Source organism: Poromitra crassiceps (genome assembly GCF_964638095.1).
Source record: "Poromitra crassiceps genome assembly, chromosome: 12".
Classification (NCBI taxonomy): domain Eukaryota; kingdom Metazoa; phylum Chordata; class Actinopteri; order Beryciformes; family Melamphaidae; genus Poromitra; species Poromitra crassiceps.
The window spans coordinates 17,953,471-17,975,918 of NC_139632.1; the positions used below are offsets into that span (position 1 = coordinate 17,953,471).

At 43.0% G+C, this 22,448-nt stretch overlaps 2 protein-coding genes across 6 annotated transcripts; one reads left to right on the forward strand and one right to left on the reverse strand.

Annotated features, from left to right (window-relative positions):
- Positions 1–22: 22 nt before the first annotated feature.
- btbd2a (BTB (POZ) domain containing 2a) lies at positions 23–7,807 on the reverse strand. The gene is made up of 9 exons (XM_083648260.1): positions 7,244–7,807; positions 6,512–6,631; positions 6,022–6,178; positions 4,557–4,662; positions 4,225–4,422; positions 3,424–3,616; positions 3,238–3,325; positions 2,692–2,838; positions 23–2,113 (listed from the first exon to the last, which is right to left on the reverse strand). Exons 1-9 carry the CDS (start codon positions 7,789–7,791, stop codon positions 1,952–1,954), a joined length of 1,719 nt encoding a protein of 572 aa, XP_083504386.1. The 5' UTR covers positions 7,792–7,807; the 3' UTR covers positions 23–1,951.
- Positions 7,596–17,431, forward strand: hmg20b (high mobility group 20B). Of its 5 annotated transcripts, XM_083648265.1 has the most exons (9): positions 8,391–8,426; positions 8,808–8,913; positions 9,101–9,301; positions 10,289–10,409; positions 10,828–10,880; positions 10,978–11,044; positions 16,226–16,441; positions 16,825–16,957; positions 17,144–17,431. In XM_083648265.1, exons 2-9 carry the CDS (start codon positions 8,830–8,832, stop codon positions 17,154–17,156), a joined length of 888 nt encoding a protein of 295 aa, XP_083504391.1. In that variant the 5' UTR covers positions 8,391–8,426; positions 8,808–8,829; the 3' UTR covers positions 17,157–17,431. The 5 variants fall into 5 exon arrangements, with proteins under 5 accessions (XP_083504388.1, XP_083504389.1, XP_083504387.1 ...); XM_083648262.1 differs by lacking the exons at positions 8,391–8,426; positions 16,226–16,441; positions 16,825–16,957; positions 17,144–17,431 and adding exons at positions 7,596–7,736; positions 13,355–15,267; XM_083648263.1 differs by lacking the exons at positions 8,391–8,426; positions 16,226–16,441; positions 16,825–16,957; positions 17,144–17,431 and adding exons at positions 7,678–7,818; positions 13,355–15,267.
- Positions 17,432–22,448: the final 5,017 nt, after the last annotated feature.

The following is a 22,448-nucleotide window of genomic DNA, read 5'->3' on the forward strand; positions in this document are numbered from 1 at the left end:
TTCATAATGTACATGAGTCAGATGTGAAGTTTGGGTTTCATAGCATAAAACATTCATTAGTCACTTAACCTTTTTGTGGTCTTGCCAGCTAACAGGTTGCACAATCCCACTTCAACTGTTTAGCCTGTGATCCAACTATAAAGTTTTAAATTTGGCAAGCATGCAAATGTGTAAATCAATTTCTTAATTAAATTTAACATGCCTCTAACAATGTAATCCAAGACATGAATTCCATTCGGTAATCGGATTACAAGTGAAATAGAAATTGTAACTCGTACCGTTATAAATAATAGTTTGAAACTCGTACTGTTATAAATGCATTAAGTTTCCAACTCTGTTGTAATGATGGTAAGAATGTCAACCAGTAATCCATTTGGTAAACATGTCAACCAGTAATGTATTTGTATTTCATCATAGCCTTCTTGCCTACAAAACGGACTTGATACAAATTATTCTTTTGCATGCGCAGAACAATGCCTACAGTGGGTACTATGGATGTCCATGAGGGCCATGGAATGCAATCTATTGCAGAAAAATAAATCGACCAATATTTAGGTGCTGCCTTTATGTGCAGTTCAGCTAGCCTTTCAAGAAAAGTAAAGAGTACAGATCACTTAATCTAGGGTTTTTAAGCAATGGTAGTGTGCAAAGCAACGTTAATCAGGGTTCCCACGGGTCCTCCAGACATTACGTTTTTGAAAATAGACATGGGTCATTCAAAGTGCTTGAATTTATGGCTTTTCCTGCGTAGAGAATTACGAGGGGGCCACCTCTGTCAGATTGTGCTCCGCCTCCAGCGCCCAACAAGTGAAAAAGTATTTTCTAACGAGCGTTGCAGTCGGTGGATTTGTCATTAGCAATTACAACAGCACAGTTGAGAAGTGTTCACACATTCAACCCTCTTTTTAATTGTGAGCTACTAGTTCTCATAAAGATTCTGTGTTGTAACTAATCACCTTGATTCATGTCTCAAAACTGCCGTGTTGGGTCCTTAAATTTGGGGAATTGGGCCTTGATGTTGAAGGTGTGGGAACCCTGGTTAATATTCTGTTTAGCCTACGATGCATAATTGATCAAACTGTTTGCTATCATAAACCCGACATGTCAGGTGAGCGAGTTTTTCAAGATTACACTTGCCCAGGCCGGACGGACGTACAATTTCAAAAACCAGTTAGATTTGAGCATTTCTTCATACACTTGCCAGCTTTCCATTGTCCAGTCACTAGGTTTAAGGTTTTATGCATGGGATGGTTGGGCATTTTTCTCTTGTACATTGGTAGGCCTATTACACTTTTTCTGTACTACACTAGTAGTGAATGCTGACATCCACCTCGGGCCCTGCAGAGTTCCTGCCTCCTGTCAAAGTGCTTCAGTGCCACTACAATCAGTCAGGAATGGCGTGATGGATGAAAAGGTACCAATACTTAAGTATGATGCAGCAGTGTCATCCATCACTGCCGCAGCATGCCCTGCATGTTATTTGCATTGTTTGTGCAGTTTTACTATTTACATATCGGGAACATACATACAATACAGCCTCCCAACCAATTGTCCTGCATGCCAATTACCATCTCGTTATTCAGACTAAAGAGACATTAGTGGGCGCTCCAATGATCTGGTAGAAATCACTTCCCTATGGCTAATGAACAGATTTCCCTCTTCCTGTAAAAAATAGTCCCGTTTCTTTCAGATGACTTGCAGTGGTGCAGCTGATGGATGTCCTCAGCAGAGGTCTACTGCTATACGGTATAATGAAATAGTTCTGACATTGAGAATTTTTTTGTCGTCAGGAAACATCAGCTTATTAGACAGACAGGAACCTTTGTCAAAGCCAAATACTTTGAGCTTAACTAAATCATTATACATCTCAGCGGTGATGAGTATAATCATGGGGCAAATACACTGCAAATAGTTCTTTAGTTTTGGGTTCTTTCAGAGGTATCAAAGGTCATTATGTGTAGAAGATGACCTCTGGGATCTGTCCATCTTCTACTGAAGTGCCGTTGTTGTTCCCTGCAGCATAGCAGAACGTGAAACATGTCTTGGTGCCGGTGGCCGAGCCCTCGTGAGTCACCTTTCGCATGCCTTTGGTGCCGTAGTGAGAGTCTGGCCCCTACAAAAGACGCATGCACATATTAAAACTGGATCCCATTTGACAACTTTGTACAAGAAAAGGAAGTGAAACATGAGTAATGCATGAAAAATGCAGACATTTCAATATTCTTTTGAGTTTGACAGTGTGGGTCAATGGATATACTTTAGTCAAACCTAGACTGTAAACCAGACTTCCAAACTGACTGCTGTACCAAGCCCTTATATGTCAATAGTTGCGTACAATTGTATGTTTCCATGTTCAGCATTTCACTAAAGGATTTGACAATTGAACTGTAACACATGTTAAGAGTCTGTGGGGATGAAACACACATTTGATCTCCAAACCCACAGCATATGCCATATAACATTTATAAATCCAAAGAGGCAATGCTCCTCTCCCTTCCCACCTTCTCTATTTTTTTCAATGATTGCTGATAGGTATGCCAAAGGACTTGCTGGGCATCAGTTGCCCGAGAGACACACATCCTTCTGTTACCAGGATAGATTACGATTAATAAGCGCAATATCATTCATATCTTGAATTCATATTTCAGAGTATCCAAATATGAGTTTATCCCGACTCGGATTTGAATTTACCTTAAGGGTGGCACAGGCGATGTAGTTGACACTGGGCAGAATTTCCACTGGTTCTTTGAACATGACCCGGAACGTGTTCGCAGAGCCGTCGCAGCTGAAGCCTGTATCGTTCTGGCCTAAGACTGTATTGCTGTCTGTGTGAATGACCTGAGAAAAGGGCAGACCAGAGGTTGAGATGAAGCACGGATATTTTACACAAGAACACTTGTAGCGCTGTCTTGCACTCTCTAGTCTCCAACCTTTCCTTTCTTCACTTGATTTACTTGGGGGGGGGGGGTTATATTATAGAGTAGTAAGTAGACTGGCCCTCTACAAATAAAGAGCCACACTGAGGTTGGCAGCCCAAAGCTAATAACATACTAGACACTTGGCTGTATTTCTCTCTCCAAGCACACCTGTCCCAACTAGATCAAGTCCCATTGATAGACAGCCAAATAGGTAAATCACACCGATGGGCTGAAACAAAATCCAGCACACAATGGATCTGCTAGGTGCACAGGCCAAACCGGTCGACACAAGCAGATTCCACCTCTGACGCTTCCTCACCTGTATGTTGACTTGGTAATCCGTGGGGCCATGTATTGAACCATATAGTCCAAATCCCACCACAAATATCCTGCGGTTGACTGAAAACCTGAGAGTGGACATTGAGCAATAAATAAGACACGGGGGATTAAACAGTGCATGTACCTGCATGTTGAGTGTGCGAGAGAGACCGATGGCCTGACTAACCGAATGCGGTCGCTGGTCCCGCTGTAGCCCCAGCGGCTCTCCACCTGTCCGAAGCGTATGATGCTGCACTCTTTGCCCCTGAGGCAGCAGCGAGGCCGGTCGATGAATTCCACGTGAGGCTTGGGGTTCACGGTGAAGTGGAGGAACAAGCTCACCACCTCCCGGTCAGTCAGAATACCGGACTGTGCCGGGCCTGAAGGGGAAAACATTATCATCTGTATGAAGCAGAAGTAGCACGGTGGAAGGGTGCACGGGCGGGGTGGCGGATGGGCCTAAGCCTTTGTCTCTTGACACCGGGGGTTCACGTCCCAGTGTTTCAACGGTAAATCACATTAATTAACCCAAACCATGACGTTTTCAAATTAAGACATTTTCAAATTTACGTTGAAAATGCTCCAGTGTGCAACGTATTTTTGGTTCATAAACGTTAATATTGAACATATCCGTGGTTTGCAGAAACATAAAATGCCAATATTAGGTTGCATATCAACATAATAAGAATAATAATATTAATAATAATAATAATAATGCCAACATTTTAATCTGGCGACTGGGCTGGGCAGGACATAACAATGAGGGATCATTCAAAAGTCTAAAGCAATGGAATATCAGTCTGCGAGTGAAAGGCAGTTTTATTTGATGGGAAGGGTGGAGGGGTGGGATGGTTAAAAAAAATTGTGATGGGTTTTATTGTTTGGAATTTCATTTCATGGCCATGATGGGGACTTCAACAATTGATAATCTGACTCAAATGCTAAAACAGAATGTGTGCAACGCATGGGTGTTCAATGAGTACTGTACCTGCAGCAAATTCCTCAATGGTCATGAGAGGGAAGCGGATGAGAGACAGAGCTTTCCCCAGGACCTTGCGTTTGTTCTCTGGCGTGGGCTGGTACTGTTGCCTCTGAGTTTCGGCCTCCGCCCAACGCCCCACCGCCCCAAACAGACGTACCTCACGCACCCCCAGCGTGTCCCTCTCCAGCACAGCCATCAGTGTGTCTGTGGTCGACGGTGAGGATATCCCACCAGAAAAACAAGCATTTTAGACAAGCAACCTTTTTTTGGGGGTTATCAGTGGACTTGACAACCACGTATGGCTGGACAGCAGCACAGAGAAGCTGTGCATTACCTACCCAGGTCAACGTCAGTGAAGCCCTCTGCAGCCAAAGCATCGAGTGTGTTCTTGTCAATGTTTTCGAGACAGAGGCTGGCCAGCTGCGGCTCATCAAACAGCCGAGCCTGGAACAAACAAGGAGGACTCGTTATGCGACAGTCAGTCTGTTCTTAGTTATCCTGATAGACCCATTTCACGGGGGCCATTTTGTGTCGAAAAGGCAGGGTAAACACGGGTGCAAGCAAAACACTAATGAGGGTTTCCAACTTCCAATCATGGAAGTTGGAAACCCTCATTAGTGTTCTGCGCGTCGACATAAGAGTTTGTCAGCGTCTTTTTGGAGTGGACAAGGCACTGCCTCGAGCACTTTTTGTGAGGAGAAGCAGATGATAACGTCTCCTGCTAGCTTAACAGCTACCAGCTGCAATAACCACCTGTTTAACGTAATGTTAGCACTTCTAGCAGTACTAACAATACAGTGTTGTAGAACAAGTAAGGCTTACCAGATGGCAGATATTTACAATATGTCCGGTATAATCCATAATGCCTTTATATGATCGCTGTTACAGTAATGTAAATTCAATGATTAGCCTACAACGTCCTATCTCTCCATTGCCTGGCTGGAAAAGCCCAGCGCTTTTCTGAAAAGTTGAACATTTCTCCGCTTTTAAAAGCGCTCCGCTCTGACGAAAACGCCGGCTGCAGCGCCTTTCTGGAGCTTCCCATTGCTTTTAACGAGAAAAGGGCTCTGGAGTCGAGAAAAAGAAGCTAAGTGGACACGCAGCCTTAGTTACCTGTGTGAGGAGCTAAGTGGACACACAGCCTTAGTTACCTGTGTGACAAGCTAAGTGGACACACAGCCTTAGTTACCTGTGTGACAAGCTAAGTGGACACAGCCTTAGTTACCTGTGTGACAAGCTAAGTGGACACACAGCCTTAGTTACCTGTGTGACGAGCTAAGTGGACACACAGCCTTAGTTACCTGTGTGACGAGCTAAGTGGACACACAGCCTTAGTTACCTGTGTGAGGAGCTAAGTGGACACGCAGCCTTAGTTACCTGTGTGAGGAGCTAAGTGGACACACAGCCTTAGTTACCTGTGTGACGAGCTAAGTGGACACGCAGCCTTAGTTACCTGTGTGAGGAGCTAAGTAAGTGGACACGCAGCCTTAGTTACCTGTGTGACAAGCTAAGTGGACACACAGCCTTAGTTACCTGTGTGACGAGCTAAGTGGACACGCAGCCTTAGTTACCTGTGTGACGAGCTAAGTGGACACGCAGCCTTAGTTACCTGTGTGACAAGCTAAGTGGACACACAGCCTTAGTTACCTGTGTGACGAGCTAAGTGGACACGCAGTCTTAGTTACCTGTGTGACAAGCTAAGTGGACACACAACCTTAGTTACCTGTGTGACAAGCTAAGTAAGTGGACACACAGCCTTAGTTACCTGTGTGACGAGCTAAGTGGACACGCAGCCTTAGTTACCTGTGTGAGGAGCATGAAAGCGTTATCGGCCCTCAGGTTCTTTTTGAGGAACTCCACACAGTGAGCCTCCAGAGCCGGGACAGCATACTTCTTGGCTGTGTACAGAGTGGTCATCACTGTCTCTGGACCGATCTGCACCTCATCCGAGTATAAAAACCTAGACCCAAGACACACAGGTTGCAGTCACCAGTCAACTATCCAGTAACAGTTCATAGGCAATATCACAGTAATAAACGCAATAGAGTAGTTGAGGACAAGAGAAATAGCCCAGCTTCATTATGGTGGCCATAATGAGCATGCATAGCCAAGTTTAACCTTGAAGACACCAAATCACACCCTACATCTGCGAGCATCAAAGCTACCTAACATTATAGGAGGAAATGAGAGGACGGGAGTAACCTGAATCTAAAGATGGCCCAGAGACAAAAGGAACAACGTTATTTTTCAAACCTCTCCTTCCTAATGCTGTGATATACAGTACGGTACTTACTTGAGCAGAGCAAGAAAGGCAGCAGGCTCCACGTCAGGCAGTTCAATCTCGGTCGAGGTAGTGGCCATACCGCCATTGAACATTGCATCAAATACTGCACTTCCAACTGCAAGGGCAAACCTGTATAGGGGAATTAAAAATGTAATGCATAACTCGGTGGCTTCTCTTTTGAGTCTGTGGTAGCCTATTTTAGAATCAGATGGTAAATAGAACATTAAACAATGAGAAATAACATGGTCATTAGTACTGGGACCAATTCGATTTTTTGATAGCCTATCCCGGATGAAAAACAACCATAGGAATCCTATAATACATTTTAGATGAATAGTCAACATTACAGCCAAACTGTTAAATTCCTATGAGAATAATAGGCTATATCATAAAGTGGGATAATGTTACACAGCCACAACAACCTCAACATTTAGCACAGACACACTCTAAATATCCCTATGAATATTATGGGGCTGCACTGTGATTTTTCATTATGGATAGACGCACATTCCAGCCTAAAACGAAGATGAAATCTCAGCACCTAATCTTGTCTGCAGCAGGACGGGACACTTGTCTGGGGCTACGCAACCAACTAAGCAAGCAGCCTCCCCTTCCCACATATGACATCGTGCATTTTTGTGTACAGCTGATGTAACGTTAAAGACGTTATAGTCGGGCCGCCAAACTGAACGCCCTTTCTGAAGTTACCGTTTATTCCAGTAAAAAATGGAGACTACTTACCTATGAGCTGGTATCCGCTGCACTCCCATTCCCTTCCCGACCAGAAAATGCACGTCACTTAGCACTTCATTGTTGAACAGGAATGCAAATCTTTCTTTTACGCTGTTTTTGGTGGCCTGCCAGTTGTACACTGGCTCTCGGTAGACCAGTACGGCTGCGGACGACGGGCTGTTGTTGGGGAGCGAGGAGGGAGCGACAGCCGTCGGGTCTGCAGACGCTGCCGTGGACGCTGGCATGTTTGTCGCAGCGGATGAGGGGTCTGCCACGGTGCTCTGACCCGCCGACTGCAGCGCGGCGTGCTGCTGTCTGTCCGCGGAAGCCTCGACTCTCATGTCGGCTACGCCAGAGCCACGGCCAGCAGGGCCCGTCTGTGGGTTTGCGCAACCCGCTGCTGTCCTTTGGGCCCCGGTGGTCCCCGCCGCTGGCCCCTCGTGGTTCGTAGCGGGCGAGGGCTGAGCGTTGTTGCTGGGCTGAGCGTTCCCCAGCGGCCCAGGTGAGGGGAAACCGAGGGATGGTGCTCTGCTATTGCTGCTCTCCCCAGTAGCCATCTTGAATTGGATGGAGTGCACTGCAGGGTTTGTAGGCAGCTCAACAGCGCATACATGGGAACACCTATGGGGGAACACAGACAGGTTGAAAGGCTAATTATGAGAACAACAATTTACCAAGGAGACAGAGACAACAATATTTTCTCCAAATAAACGTAATATATACCACCAGCTGTATTATAAGGGCCAAATACAGGACTGACCATTCTTTAAATTGTGTCAAGTGGGCCTGCAGCTGTCAGGTGACCCAGGTTGTCCTTGTGTAACCTCCAGACTGAAGGTTATGTTTTCATACAATAAAAAAAAGTATGCAAACATTTAGTTTAGCAACTTTACTTGTAGACATACTATTGCATTTAGGTATACAGCCCTGATTAGGAAAACATACTTACTTTATTGGGATGAACTAATTTATGTTAAACTGATAGATTATTGGTAATTGTATATCGGGAATCATTGGTAAATATAGGCCTAAAGTAAACTGATCAAGTGATTACCATAACTGTATAAACATAAAGTGAGAAAGTAGGTGGAGGGGAGGGAGTAGCCAGCCAATCATGAGCGTGTACTGTACCGGCCAATCAGATGGAAGGTACTATAAACTCTTCCTGTTTGGCCGAGGGGTTCATGATAGGGTGAGTAGTAATACAACGTTAAGCTAAAAAGTAGGATAGTATTTTAAAAAGACATCGTTGTCCTGAGTGAATAAACATTAATGTGTGCATGCATACAAGATTTGTTTATGATTTTTTTCTTCTTCCTGGTGAGCAAACCTCTGATTACTTTTTCCTCTATTGTCTGTTGTACATGCGAGCTGCGTTCTGCGGCTGTGCTAGCCTGATGCTAACTAGCCCTAAATTATAGTGAAGCTCGCTAGCTAGTGACTGCAGGAGCGCGGTGCAGTGTTTCTGTTTTTGTTGTGTATTTTTCACCTATACTAGTCTTGTGCACAGCGGTCCTCCTCCCACAGCATAACCTGTACGGATTTAGGCAATTGTTTTAATTTATCCTCGCAGATAGTCAATTGCGACGGAAACCATGGGAGGAGTAAAACAGGAACAGAATGATGCTCCACTGCAGCAACCTAAAGGCCCACATGCATCAGATCCAGCACAAGATGAGGTGAGGACGACTACCACAAAATTTGTGCAATGCACAAGCCACATATGGATAAACTAGATTAACCAATTTGCCTTTCAAATAATTTACATTAAATAGTGGTGCAGTACTTGGAGTGTGGATGAGTGACAGATGATCAACATAACTAACCTGCCTCCATGGTCATGGCATATGTCTCCCTCCTGTACAGCCTAAGAAGAGAGGTTGGCCAAAGGGCAAGAAAAGAAAGAAGGTGCTACCAAATGGTCCCAAGGCACCAGTGACAGGATATGTCCGGTTCCTGAATGAACGGAGAGAGCATATGCGGGCCCAGTACCCCGACTTGCCTTTCCCAGAAATCACCAAGAGACTTGGCGCAGAGTGGACACGATTAGCCGCTAATGACAAACAGGTAACTTTCCACTAATTACATGCATCATTAAACTATTTATTCTTTACTGTGACCGTGCATATTTTAGTGATGCTCTGTCACTGGGTACATACTGTAGATCTCAAAACTAGAACCACAGTCAAGAATGGCCTCTTTTACTGCTGTATTGGAGTTTTGCTTCACCTGACAGTACAGTAGTCATTACTTATTCACTCCCACTCCCACCAAGAAATGGTATGATAGCTAATACAGAATGTCCAAAAAGAAACATACAATTCTTTTTTTGTTTTTGATTGTTTGAGAGAGAGAGAGAGATTATATATATTTTTTAAATAAATGCCACTCTTTACATCCAATTTATCTTTTCAAATAGATGTTGTGGTTGCTGGCAAAATATAAAACATTAGCATTCACGTGCAACCTATTTCACAAAATGCATGCTTTTCCAAAAAAGGTGTCAAATGACCCCCCAAGAAGCAAATAATGTTTCAATGTATATCAAGATGTATCTCCTAGTAAGAAGAAGGGGGGGGGGGGAAAGGGGGGGGTGTTCTGCTCAAATGTAAATATTCACTAACACATGGCATTCCGATTCCTATTTAATTTTCTGCTGAATATATTTGCACTTTGGAAGAGTTGCATTTCATTGAAGAGCACTTATAACAATTACCACATTAGTTAGAACTGTTTTAACATCAGGTGTGTTGTGAGGGCGGCAGGGTAAAGGTAAAGTCCCACTGATTGTCACACACCTGAGTGTGCAAAATTTGTTCTCCGCATTTGACCCATCCCCTGGGGGAGCGGGGAGCGGCAGCAGTGCCGTGCTCGGGAATCATATGGTGATCTAAAATAGAATAAAATAAAATAGAGACCGTCGTTGACCAGAAGACCTGGATTCCAGCTCCTGAGGTCGGCAAGCATCCGCCCTGCTGAAGTGTCCTGTAGTCAGGCCCTGAGGCCCTACCTGCCGACCCCCTAAGTTGCACATTCTTATTTGTGTGCTGACAGCGCTACCTGGATGAGGCAGAGCGGGAGAAGATGCAGTACGCTCAGGAACTGAAGGAATACCAGCAGACCGAGGCTTTTCACATCACCAGTGCTAAGATACAGGACAAGAGGGTCAAGAAAGGTGAGAAGTGCCATCATTTTGCCATGAATAGAGAGATGTCTTACCTAATATTTGTAGATTGGTTTTACTGTCTTTTCTTCTTCTAAACCTCTCCATAAATTCAGTACACATTATAGTAACCTCAAAGTTATTGGGGCACATGGCAAGATTCACTTTTTAATCCATCATATTACATTACATTATGTCATTTAGCAGATGTTTTTATCTAAAGCGACTTACAATAGTACATCTTGTCAAAACAGTCTTCATCAGCTAAGACCTTTAAAATGGAACAAGTAGCATTACAGTTAAAGGATTTTTTCACACACACACACACACACACACACACACACACACACACACACACACACACACACACACAAATACAAACTTTTTTTGAGGAGTGTATATAACCAAACTCATATGTTTTCTTTTTCAGAGGATTCTCCATCTGTCATTATCAACACTAGTTCTGGGCCATCTTTACCAAAGGTACAGTAGCAGTTTCACCTCTTGTTACTGTATGTTTCTCAATTCCTTTCTGTAAACATTTTTACAAACATCTAAATTACTTATTTATGTCCTTTAGGCTGCTGACCTCACAACCAGATTTGACATCCCTATCTTCACAGAGGAGTTCCTCGATCAAAACAAAGGTAACAGAGAAACTGAGGAGTCTTTGAAAATCATCATACTTTGGTAACTTGAGTACAAAACAAATACAAAAACAGGGTATCCGTGGGGTCTTGAAAAGTATTAAAAGTTGGTAAATCAATTTAGGTAAAATTAAGGCCCTTAAAAAGTCTTATTTGCCATTTGAGAGGTATTACATTTTGTGCTGTTTGTGTTAATTAAGCATATGATATCATCTCATATCGATCGCAGACCCCTGAAGTGAAGCAATATCATATCGTGTCAGACTTTGGGATATCAGCAACTATGTATTGTTGTCCAAATAATCTATATATCGTATCATGATGAAACTTGTGATTTACACCCCTATCGCTGATGTAACGAAAGTGGTGTTGAGGTCTTAAAATATATTGAAAAGGTCTTAAAAAAGTCTTAAAAGGTATTGAATTTAACTTCAGGATTCCTGCATATACCCTGAAACAAGATGTATAATTTCGGCAGGTGGGTACTTAGGTAGGGAGGTCAAACACTCTGCTCCAATGCTGTGTGTAATGACCCAGAGTTCCAGGCAGACGCTCTTGAGCAAAATTGGCATCTCAGCTCAGTTCAACCTAGTCCTAAACGGTTCTCTCTGTTAAAATTTTTGTCCCACTGATGTCATCAATGATGTCATGTGATGTCATATACATAGGCATTGTGACATAATTGTGACATCACTGATAATGTCATCAGTGACGCACACACAAGAGAGACTGAGGGAGAGAGAGGGGCAAGAGACTGAGGGAGGGAGAGAGGGGGAGAGAGAGAGAGAGAGGGAGACATTACGCACACTCCAATAGGGCAGACGAGGCCACGCAGCAGGCGAGGCCATGCAGCGGCCGAACTGCGTATGCGAGCTGCAGGGCCAGCTCGGTGAGCTGCAGGGTGGGCGATAGCGAGCCTGCGCAGCGGGCGCGCCTAGGAAACGAAAACATACATCATCAACATACATCATGTTAGGGTAAAAAAAAATGTTTGCACACGTACTCCTAAAAAATAAAATAACATTTAAAAGGGCAGAAATATTTGTATAGAAATCGGGCTCTGTTATGGGGATGTTTTTCCTGCAAATACAGCAAGAAGTTGCTGCAGCAGAAATGAAGGGGTTATAATAAGAAATCTGACAGCATTTATAAAACATGTTTTATGACTAGAAGAAATAACTTGAGACGTTTTATGGATGAATTGATAGTCATATACAGTATCTGCTGTTTGCGATATTTAGGGGGTCTGAAAACGCCACAGATGGTACCGCGCAGTGAGACTTAGAACTTTTCACCCTGCTTGGAGGAGAAACGGCACCACAAAAAAGCAACGCTCGCCTCCTTTAAGAGGGCAGTCCCAAGCGGGTATTGTGATTTCTTCATTAATATGTCACTTACCTAAATCATAGCCAGCCCTTGTGTACCTTTCATTCATCTGAGTTATACAGGCGAAAATTGCGTCATTTCCGTTTATTTACTCTGCTACTAGCTTTAACATTTAGCGGACAATGAGATATCCACCTCTAGTCATTCACCAGCTTGCCATCTAGAACGTTGTAAAATCGTTTTTCTTTTTTGTTTTTTTGGTGTGTGTGTGTGTGAGATTTTGTCAAAAGCTGCGGTGTGCCGTGTCAAAATTAAGAAAGAATCTAATGTCGGCTTCTTTCTGGGTTTGTTGATTAGCCAGATAGCTTGTGACGGTGTGATATACTTAGCTGTAGAGTAGCTGCAGCTAGGCTGTGGTCCAAACACAACATCCTCGCTCTCTGCACGATTTAATCGTAGTTTATCTGTTATGTCTTAGTCTCTCCCCAGACTCAAATATTACGTTGAATCGCTGCGCTCCACATACTAATAAGTGAGTCTGTGCCAGTTCACAGCCACTGCTGGTTTTTGAAGGCGGGTTGAAATTGAATGAGTGACAGGTCATAGCACCGATGAGAGAGCGGTTCGAAAAATGGGCTGCGAGAGGACTGAATCCATCACTGGCATATGACTGGCCAAGTGAATGGTTCCCGCCCACAACCAGCCCTCTGAAGGAAAGTGTCCCAGACCCAGAGAGAGCTCTGCAGCATGCAGTAACGTAGTGTATCAGCGTAAGAACTCTGATGGGTCTGGCCTGGCGTTGAGACTAGTTACTGTATGTCTCAACCTACAATATAAATTAGATCGAATTACACCTTGTTGTTCCAATCTCATATTCGTTGACAGTGATTAACATGGAAAAGTGTTGTGGCACTTGTCTGCACTAAAAGCACCGTGTGGTTGGTAAAAATTAAAGTATGCACCTGTTTTGTTTATTTCTACTAGAGACCCAAGAAGAACAGGCCGGCAAGATGAGCTGCAGTAAACTTGGAAAAAATCCCAAGGATCGTAGTATGGAGTTCAGGGAGTGTAAAAGGTTGGGCGTGTGCTTCGACTGCACCGTTGACAGAGCAGAGAAGTTTGACCTTAACTTGTTAACCAACATTGTTATGTTTGAGATAGAGAAGTATGTTAAAGTGATGGATGTGCCAAAGAATGGGCGTAGCTTAGTTGACATTCTGTTTGACAACTTCCGCTTTGACACTCAGGGACATGGTGAAGCTTATCGTAGCGCACTTGAGAAATGTATAAATACATATTTGCGTCGGGCTCATAAGAAGGACAGAAAGCTGCATTGCCGTCACAGGGAGATGTTTGGCAGGGCAGTATTTCTGCTTCCAAAAGCACACGGTGTAGCAGGTCAGTCAAGTACTAGTCTCGCGTCATCAGACCCACCGTCTTATCAGACAAGTACAGCCACTGGCAGCGCTGGTGAGGCTGTTGATTGTGTTACTACTGTTGGGGATGTCACTGAGCTTGTAGGGGATCTGAATACAGAGATAGTAAATACAAACAGGCTGCAGAGAGAGTTTAATCATCGTCGTAGTGAGAGGGACAGGTTTGATGAAGAAAAGAAAACCACAAACTCCAAACTGTATGAGGCTCATGTTAAAATCAGAAGCCTACAGTCCAAGTTGGCTAGGTGTAGTGAGAGACTCTCTCAGCAGCAACCAAAAGCAAAGAACTTTTATAAGAAGCTGAAGCGGAGGGAGAATAAGTTGCAGAAAGTGCAGCGAGACTCAGAGGAACTGAGACTGAGACTGGGTAAAGTGATAGCAGAGAAGAGAGCCCTCTGTGAGGATATGGTTCAACTGAAAGCAGAGAAGAGAAAGGCCTCTCTCAGTTGTAATTACTATAAAAGGAAGGCAGAACAGAGCAGTCATACAGTTAGTGATTTACTGGAGCAGGTACAAGTTTTAAACCAGGAAGTAGAAGTGTGGAAAGATGAGCATGATACTGAGAGTGAAGAATTAGATGGCTTGTAGGCCAGACTCGTATCACCACCTTCGAGCATGGGAGCCAGGTATTGTAGTTGGTGATGGCACAGGGAATTTGCTCTTACATGAATATAGATGGTTTCAATTCAACAACAAAGATTCTAAATTGAACTCCAGCTCACTTCCTGTTGCAGTGTTTGCTAGTACAATAGGACAGGACTGCAAGGACAAGATGGACAATTCTGTGAAAACCGTCTATACATTTGAGAAAGGACGTCTTTATGAATGTCCTCTCTTAGATGACTATGTCATAAACGTAGGTTTGTAGTATAGATTTCTAGTGTTGGCATATTATGTTGGTCTTCAAATCTAGACTCAAAACTTATTCTCCCAATTATATGGTCACACTTGGCCTGCACTAAGTGTGCCAACAGGCCTTAGTGTGTGTTAGTTGTTGGGGTCGCCCCTTCACATCCTCTAAGACGTGAAATAGGGCTATACAAATCAAGTTGACATGACTTGTAACACTTAACGGTCCACATAAATGGGGCCTGTGTGGTGAGCAGTCTGTATATCGAGTCACTTCACCTTTCTTTTGTTGGTTTCTTTGTTATTTTAGTTAAAGGCTGGAGTGGCCGGTAGTCCAGTTTTCAGCTTAGTTCTAGTTGAGCTTTTACTTTGTTTTCTAGTTTACACTGGGTTCGATGACCCAAAGGGGTTGGCCCACATCATTTTATTCTGTTAGGCCGGATCTCCAGTCCTTTTGGTTTGTATTGTTTTGCCACTTTGAATATTTCTGAGTATATATTTTTTTTAATGCTATTACAGATACAAGCTTAATGAATAACATTCAGAGAGCCTATGATTGATCTGCAGCTACTCAGAAGTATATGTGAGGCTGATTTTATGTATGATGGATAAATGTTTAATAAACATTCTTTTATATTTGCACAACCTTTGCCTCACGCCCTTTAATATATATATACCGGTATATATTTCTTTATAAGTCAGTCAATTCATGGTAATGCATGAGATCATCAAATTGAAATTTACATTGGTTATGGCCTTGCATCTATTTTCAGGGAAAGCCTTTTCAGGACTTTCCAGGTGGTTTCAGGATTAGGAACATGCAAGTTCTCAGCCCAATCCGACCTGCGGTGTGGGTGGTGTCCAGGGCTTTCCAGGTGGTTCCAGGACTGTACGACCTGCCCATGACTTTGCCCAGATCATAACCCACCAGCATGCAAATGTGTGGCCCAATCCGACCTGGGGTGTGGGCATGAGGTGGTTTCCAGGAGTTAGTCAGAATGTTGGCGTGAGGCCCACTGCCTTGGAAGTTTGGCCGTTTTGCTCGCTTGGCGTTTTGAGGGTCTACTTTTCTTGAAATGTCACATCTCTTGGGGGGGGGGGGGGATATTTCCAAAACTGTAAAGTACAAATATCATTGCTTAATGTTGTAAGGGGAAAAAGATAGCCCCACCCACAAAGTCGCACAAGTGATGACCTGTTTTCGCCGGACATGAGTGGTTACACAGAATTAGATCTTAAAATAGGATTTCAAAAAAAAATGCACCATCTAGGCAAGGAAACGTTGGATTTGTTGTTTTTCTCATATACTAGTGCATATAAAAAATATAGATGCACCATAAGCTGTTTTTTTTTCTTTTTTTTTCTCAGAAAATCACACAAACTGGTTTGACCTCCCTAAGACTAAAAACGATCAGAACTGTGCTATGCTCGATTGGTTAGTTGATAGAGGTGATATTTAGGAAAATCCAGGCCTGATTCTGTAAAGCTCTATGTGAGACCCTATTATTTATGACATAGAAGGCCAAGCTAACAGTGTTATTTTGTTAAATTATTTCCCTGTGTGTCTCAGCTCGAGAGGCTGAGCTGCGGCGGCTTCGTAAGGCTAACATTGAGTTTGAGGAGCAGAATGCGGTGCTGCAGAGGCACATCAAGGACATGTACAATGCTAAAGAGCGGCTGGAGGCGGATCTGGGGCAGGACGAGCTGCGTACCCAGGCCCTTCACAAACACCTGCTGACCATCAAACACACGCTCGTCAACAGTCTGTCCTCAGTCCCCTTGCCAGGTCGGTAAACTGTTGGCTGTATGCAGTCAGATGGAAATGAATAAGATTATGAATACAAAATGAGCTTACCCCCAGAATTTGGAGTGCTTGAATTTCACCAGCCAAGACCTTGGGAAAGTCCTTGAATTTGATGTTCAACTAAATGTGGGAAGTGTGTTACATTATTTTTTATGCTAGAGTAAGGTAGTTAGTGTTTTCTTTAGCAAGATAGTCTCTTAATGAAATTCATTTATGTCGGCCTTGATAAAGGTCTGGACAACAGGTAACAGTGAATGTTCATTAATGCAAAACTCTTCTAGAGAATGGGAAGTTAAGTGATATTTCCCCTGAAGAAGACATCAAAACTTTAAAGCATGTCTGAATCTTTCTTGCTCTCTCCTCAGGTACGGGTGAGACAGCGTCTCTGGGGAACCTGGACTCGTACCTGAGTCGTCTCAACGGAGCGCTTGAGACCAACCCCCACAAGCACCGTGTGCTGCTCACCCAGCTCCGCGAGGTCCTCTCTCATCTAGACAGGTAACTGAATGACCATCTTAAGCAAATCTGCCGGACAAGGATGTGTGATGTTTGTCCAAAATAGTTTTTAGTTCACTTTCAACTCTGTAGAACCAGTTCCAAGATGTATCTCTGAGTATTTCCATTATGTCTAATTGTATGTTTTAAATCATTTGTCTAACAATATATGTTTTAAATCATTGTCAGTGAGAAACTATGAAGAGACTGCAGCCGGAGGTCCATCCATTCCTGCATCAGATGAAGAAGTGGCAGTTGCAGCAGGGTTAGGTCAGATCGCTGCCATTCAACAGGGCCAGCAGATATCTCAAGGAAAATGAAGGCAAGATTACAGACAGTTCAAAACTCCATGCACAGTCCGGCAGAGGTGTAGTGCTATCTAGAGAAGTGGGGGAACGCACCTATATGGGGAAAACCTGCACACGCACAGGTCCCAACAATGCCCCCCCCCCCCCCCCCCCCCCCCCCCCCCCCCCCCCGCACGCGCTAACGTTCACGTAGCCTATTCATTAATTAATCGTTCGGGCAATCGCTTATATATCAACAAATTAAACGAGCAAACTCACGGATTCCTCGTGCTGCAAACCACTGTCACTGACACACGACTTAACTTAAAAGACGTATATGGGCACAGCAGAGCAGATCAGCAGAGTCAGTTACCAACACAAACAGCTAAACAATCTCTCAACCAGCGATCACACAAGTTGCACAAGGCATTGATCATCATTTGGCACGGCGGCCGGCATTTTTAGAATTTTGTGGCGAATTCTGGCGATGCAAATAGCAATGGGGTGATTAACGCTAACTTTTGATTCAACCGTGTTGAAAAGAAAAACGCTTTTAACATTGTTTTTTCATGCTTGTAAACGTACCTTTTTAGCAGCTGGTCTGAAAAATGAAAGGATGTTTGGCTGCCTTTTTCATCTTTACTTGTGGAAAAAAATATATGTTGGTGCTGAAAAAGCCAGTAGCTGTTTCAGTAGCCTATAGCTTTTATTAAACTGAGGTTTCCCCCGCGCTGTAGCTAGTTAAGGTGGAATGTTTCCTTTTTCTTCAAGCCACGAGTTGATGCTGTGTGAATCATTCAGCCCACCTTAAATATAGTCAAGGTGGAATGTTTCCTTCTTTCTTCAAGCCGCGAGTTGATGCCGTGTGAATAATTCAGCCCACCTTAAATATAGGACGAATGACAACGTTGCCAAGTTTCACTCGTTTGACATGCACACACACACTGACACACACAAAACACCCCTTGGAGAAGTATGGGAACGCCGTTCCCCTGCGTTCTACGGGCACTACACCTATGCAGTCCGGTCCACAGGCCATTACTCAACCTGTGTGCTACATCGGCTTAGGGGGAATGTGTGTGTAATCTCGCACAGTATAGTTTGTGTAAACCTCTGTGGAAGTGTTGGGGACAATACAGTTCAATGCAAGAGAATTTAATTAAGTGTAATGTCATTTTACTCAATTGAATTTGAATTTATCCTAACCCTATGGTGTAGCTTGGCATTAGCAGTTACCATCTGGCCTTAGCCATAGTTCCTATGGACTGTCCAATAAATGTAGCCTAATTATCAGTTTACAATACATGCCATTTTGGCATTTTGTGGGAAAGGGGAGGGATGGGCAGGTGATGATGACTAGTGTGAATAAACAAACTGGAATAGATTAAAAAAAATATATAGAAGTTAGAGATGTTTGAAATTGTATTGTAATTGCAGGTGGTGTTGGGTGGGGGGTCATGGGTTGTCGGAATTTATATATATTTGTCAAGTTTATTTGTATCTTTTGAAGTGTTTGATTAAATAACTGCAAACATTTGCAAAAAAGTGAAAGTGGTATTTTTGCTTTTTGTTGTATTTTCAGACATATTCATTGATTTGTTATTGTTTCTGTCACACTGTTACTTGATGTATTGATGTGGTTGAGAGTGCAATTCATGGATTCATCGATATCGGCACATAACATCTTCAATCTGTGTTTGAGACACATCTACTGTTTATAGACCTATTACTGAAGTGTTATAGGCAGACGTTTGTTAAAGACGGGAGGGATTGTGTGTTACAGTAGAGGGAGCTGTTGGTCCACAAAAAAGAAACATAACTATAATGTACTTGGAAACAACAGTGGTTGGAGCAAAGTGTGTTCCTTGAATGGGGATAGTGATCTGTGAAACAGATGAGTACCAAGTTCAATGTTACTGAGCCTGGACAATTTTGGCCTGAGATCTCTGATTTTATACCAAGAGGATACTTCAGATAGCTCAGTCAGACCAAGGCTCAAACATTACCCAGACATTTGAAACCTGCTTGCATCAATTAAATTCCTGCAGACAAATGACTGATGACCAACAAGATAGCTAGCCTATCATTATTTAATCATTTTGATCTGTTTATTAAATGTCACCAAATTGACACATTTTAGTGATACATGCTCCAATGATTTGATGATTATTTATTCATTCATTCATTTATATTTTTTGAGGATTTCCTTTCCAGTTCAATTTCTGTTAAAACTCGCAAGTTTTAATTTGGGCTCTTATTATGAAGACTACCATACCTTATCTAACTGATGCTTCTGTTGTCAGCATAATCAATTCAACGTAGTACATCTACTAATAAATACACTATTTTGCTAATTATCCTATATGGTGTGATGAAGGTCACATTAGATCGAAAAAGAGACCGGTCATAGAGACAGATCCCAGGTGTAGCCTACACAGTATTTTCAACTTTTTTGTGACTATCATCCTAGCTTATTCTCTTATTATCCTGGACTGCTGTGTGTGGTGCCTACACATTTTTGTAGAGTTCTAGCCTGCTCTATTATATTGTATATGTCACGATTCTTTGGGGATAGATGGGGTTAAATTAGGCGTGTTGAAGGAGAGGCTTATAATCAGGTGTTTCAGCATCCAGCTCGATCCAGCCCCTCTCCTCTCCCGCCCTGACGTCACTGTCGGTAGCTGTCCACGCAGAGGCGGTCCTGAAGCTGAACAAGATGGCTGTGTGTTGGCGAGCGGAGAGCTGAGAGGGGGGGGAAGAGTCGTGAATTTAGCCAGACAGCGTAAAACAGAGAGGGGAGCGCGACACGGGTGTTCGCTCTTGAACTGTGAAGAGTTGTATAGTTGAGCGTGACGACGAGCCGTAGTACGGCCGATAGTCCAGTAGGCTTCTCATCACAAGCCCAGCAATTTACTCCCAGGGTCTCTAGTGAACAGATTAACTCAAGGAAAGGAGGCTGGTGAACAAATTGGACCACCACTAAAGGCGCATTTAAGAAATGTCATTGCTGTGTGTTGGAGGTAAGGAAAAAGCAACAATGTTTTGCAGTTGAGATGTTGACTTGCTGGCCGTTTCTGTGACCTGCTACTGTGGTCAGACTCAGCCTTATTGCTTCAAGTTGCATCTTCACAGCTTTCTGTGGGTTTATTTGTTACGATATTGACCTGTAGGCTAATCAATATTTTTGCAACATTTTTGATATTCAAGAATCTCAGCAATTTACTTTGTTTTTATTTGTATTTGCCAGACGAAACGATAGGCTAGCCTACTTAATCACGGTTGGCCATTTATCCTGTTTTTAAGCTATTCTACTAATTGATAATTAAGCCTGTTTAAACTTGGAACAATTCACCCAGTATCCTCGAAGGGGGCATCGGTTCTGGTCTGGAGCGGCTGGGTTACAAGCGGATCGATTTAGAAATGGAATAGATTGCGTCTGGCAGCCGCTGTCAAACACAGTAAAACAAGCTGTGATCATTCCACACTCTTATTTTCCCCAGCATCGTAGAGGCGTTTTATGTTCTAGGGAGGCTATCTGTCCGTGAATCACATAGCATCCTAATAATGCAAACATTTCAACCTCGTTTTCATGCGTAATTGCGCAAAGCAAAAAGGCGTGTACTGTATTGGGATTATTTTCTTTTAAACCACGTGATTGATTGCTACAATTCTTATACATGTATGATGTTTTTGTCTTATTGACTGGCAAGGGGAAGGGGAACCTTTTGGGGTAGTATAAGGTAATTATAACAACAACAACAACAACAACAACAACAATTTGTTTTGTTTTTTAGAAATCACAATTCCCTCAAGTGGCATGCAAGGTACATTCCCAGTTGTAGACCTATAGCTACCAGGAACAGACTCCTTTTTCCACTGTGGTGGCTCTATAGTTGCTCTCTGCACTGAATATGTTTTAGTCAATCTCATTAATGGTGACTGCCATCTTTTTGGTGAAGCCTTAGTTGTTTGTGATGTATTTATCCAGAGAAACATGCAAACAGGGGAGCCAGAGAGATCTGGGTCTCCAGGGATTTGACCTCATCTGTGTATTGGTGTCAAGCACTCAGATGGAACAAGTCACCTACTGTAATAATTTAACAATTACAGGATGATGAAAGGTCTGTGCATGATATTGCTTTTGATCATTTTAAACCAATTGACAGGTAGATACCTACCTAGAGAAAGCCATTTGACTCACTATCTGCCTGTCATTCAGTCTAAATGCCAGTGTGCCACTGTGACAGGCACCAGTATTGACAAAATGACTGTTCCCTCTCCTCCGGTTATAAAGACAGATTTGATCAGGGATGTAAAGGCAGAATAGCAATGCTCCAAGCTTCTCCAGATGTAGAGACTGGAGCAGGCTTGTGCTGTTTGTGCGGGGCTGACTGCACAGATGTGAGGATTGAGACTCATTGGTGTCCTCAAGCTTTGTTGGCATAGCAACCCCAGTGGTAGTTTTGGCTGAACTGCTGCTTCTGCTTCTTTCTCATCAGTTTACATACACTCCATTATGCCTGGAGCGATGTTCATATTGGTATCATATTTATTCGTGCTAGGTGTGAGAAGCGTATGAGGATAGTGAGTATAGTGACCATATTTTTTGTATCATATATTTTATTGGTTTTAAACGTGGTACATCACTTTTCAAAAATGGATTGCATCACTCTAGTCTTGTGAGTAGTGACCATATTTTGTCACATTGGTTACTTGACTGTTTTTTATAAGCACTGCAGTAGTGTTAATATGACCCTGTGTTGTCACAGATGTGTGGATAGCCTACTGCCATGCCTCGTCCTGTTGGATATACAGTAGGCTTTGAACGGAGACAGAATATAACCCCCATCATAACAAACTATTCTTCATTAATATCACCTCTCATTAATGCATTATTCAAACAACCATTTGAGACTATTTAAACATGTACGTATTTCAGATCATTAGGGAAGACTTTTATGAGTCCGACATCAGAAATAAAATAGGGTCGAATCGTCCCTGGCTACTTCTGTGTCTTATTACCATATGAAACACACTGCTGTCTTACTGTAATGATGCCTAGGAATACTGAGAGTCTATAAATAGTTGTATTTTTCGCATAAATCTATACCAAAGCATTGTAATGCCTCTGCATCATTCCTCATGCTTTAAGTGACACCGCTATCACACTGTAATTCAAATTACCTTTAGCTAGCCAAGGGCTATTT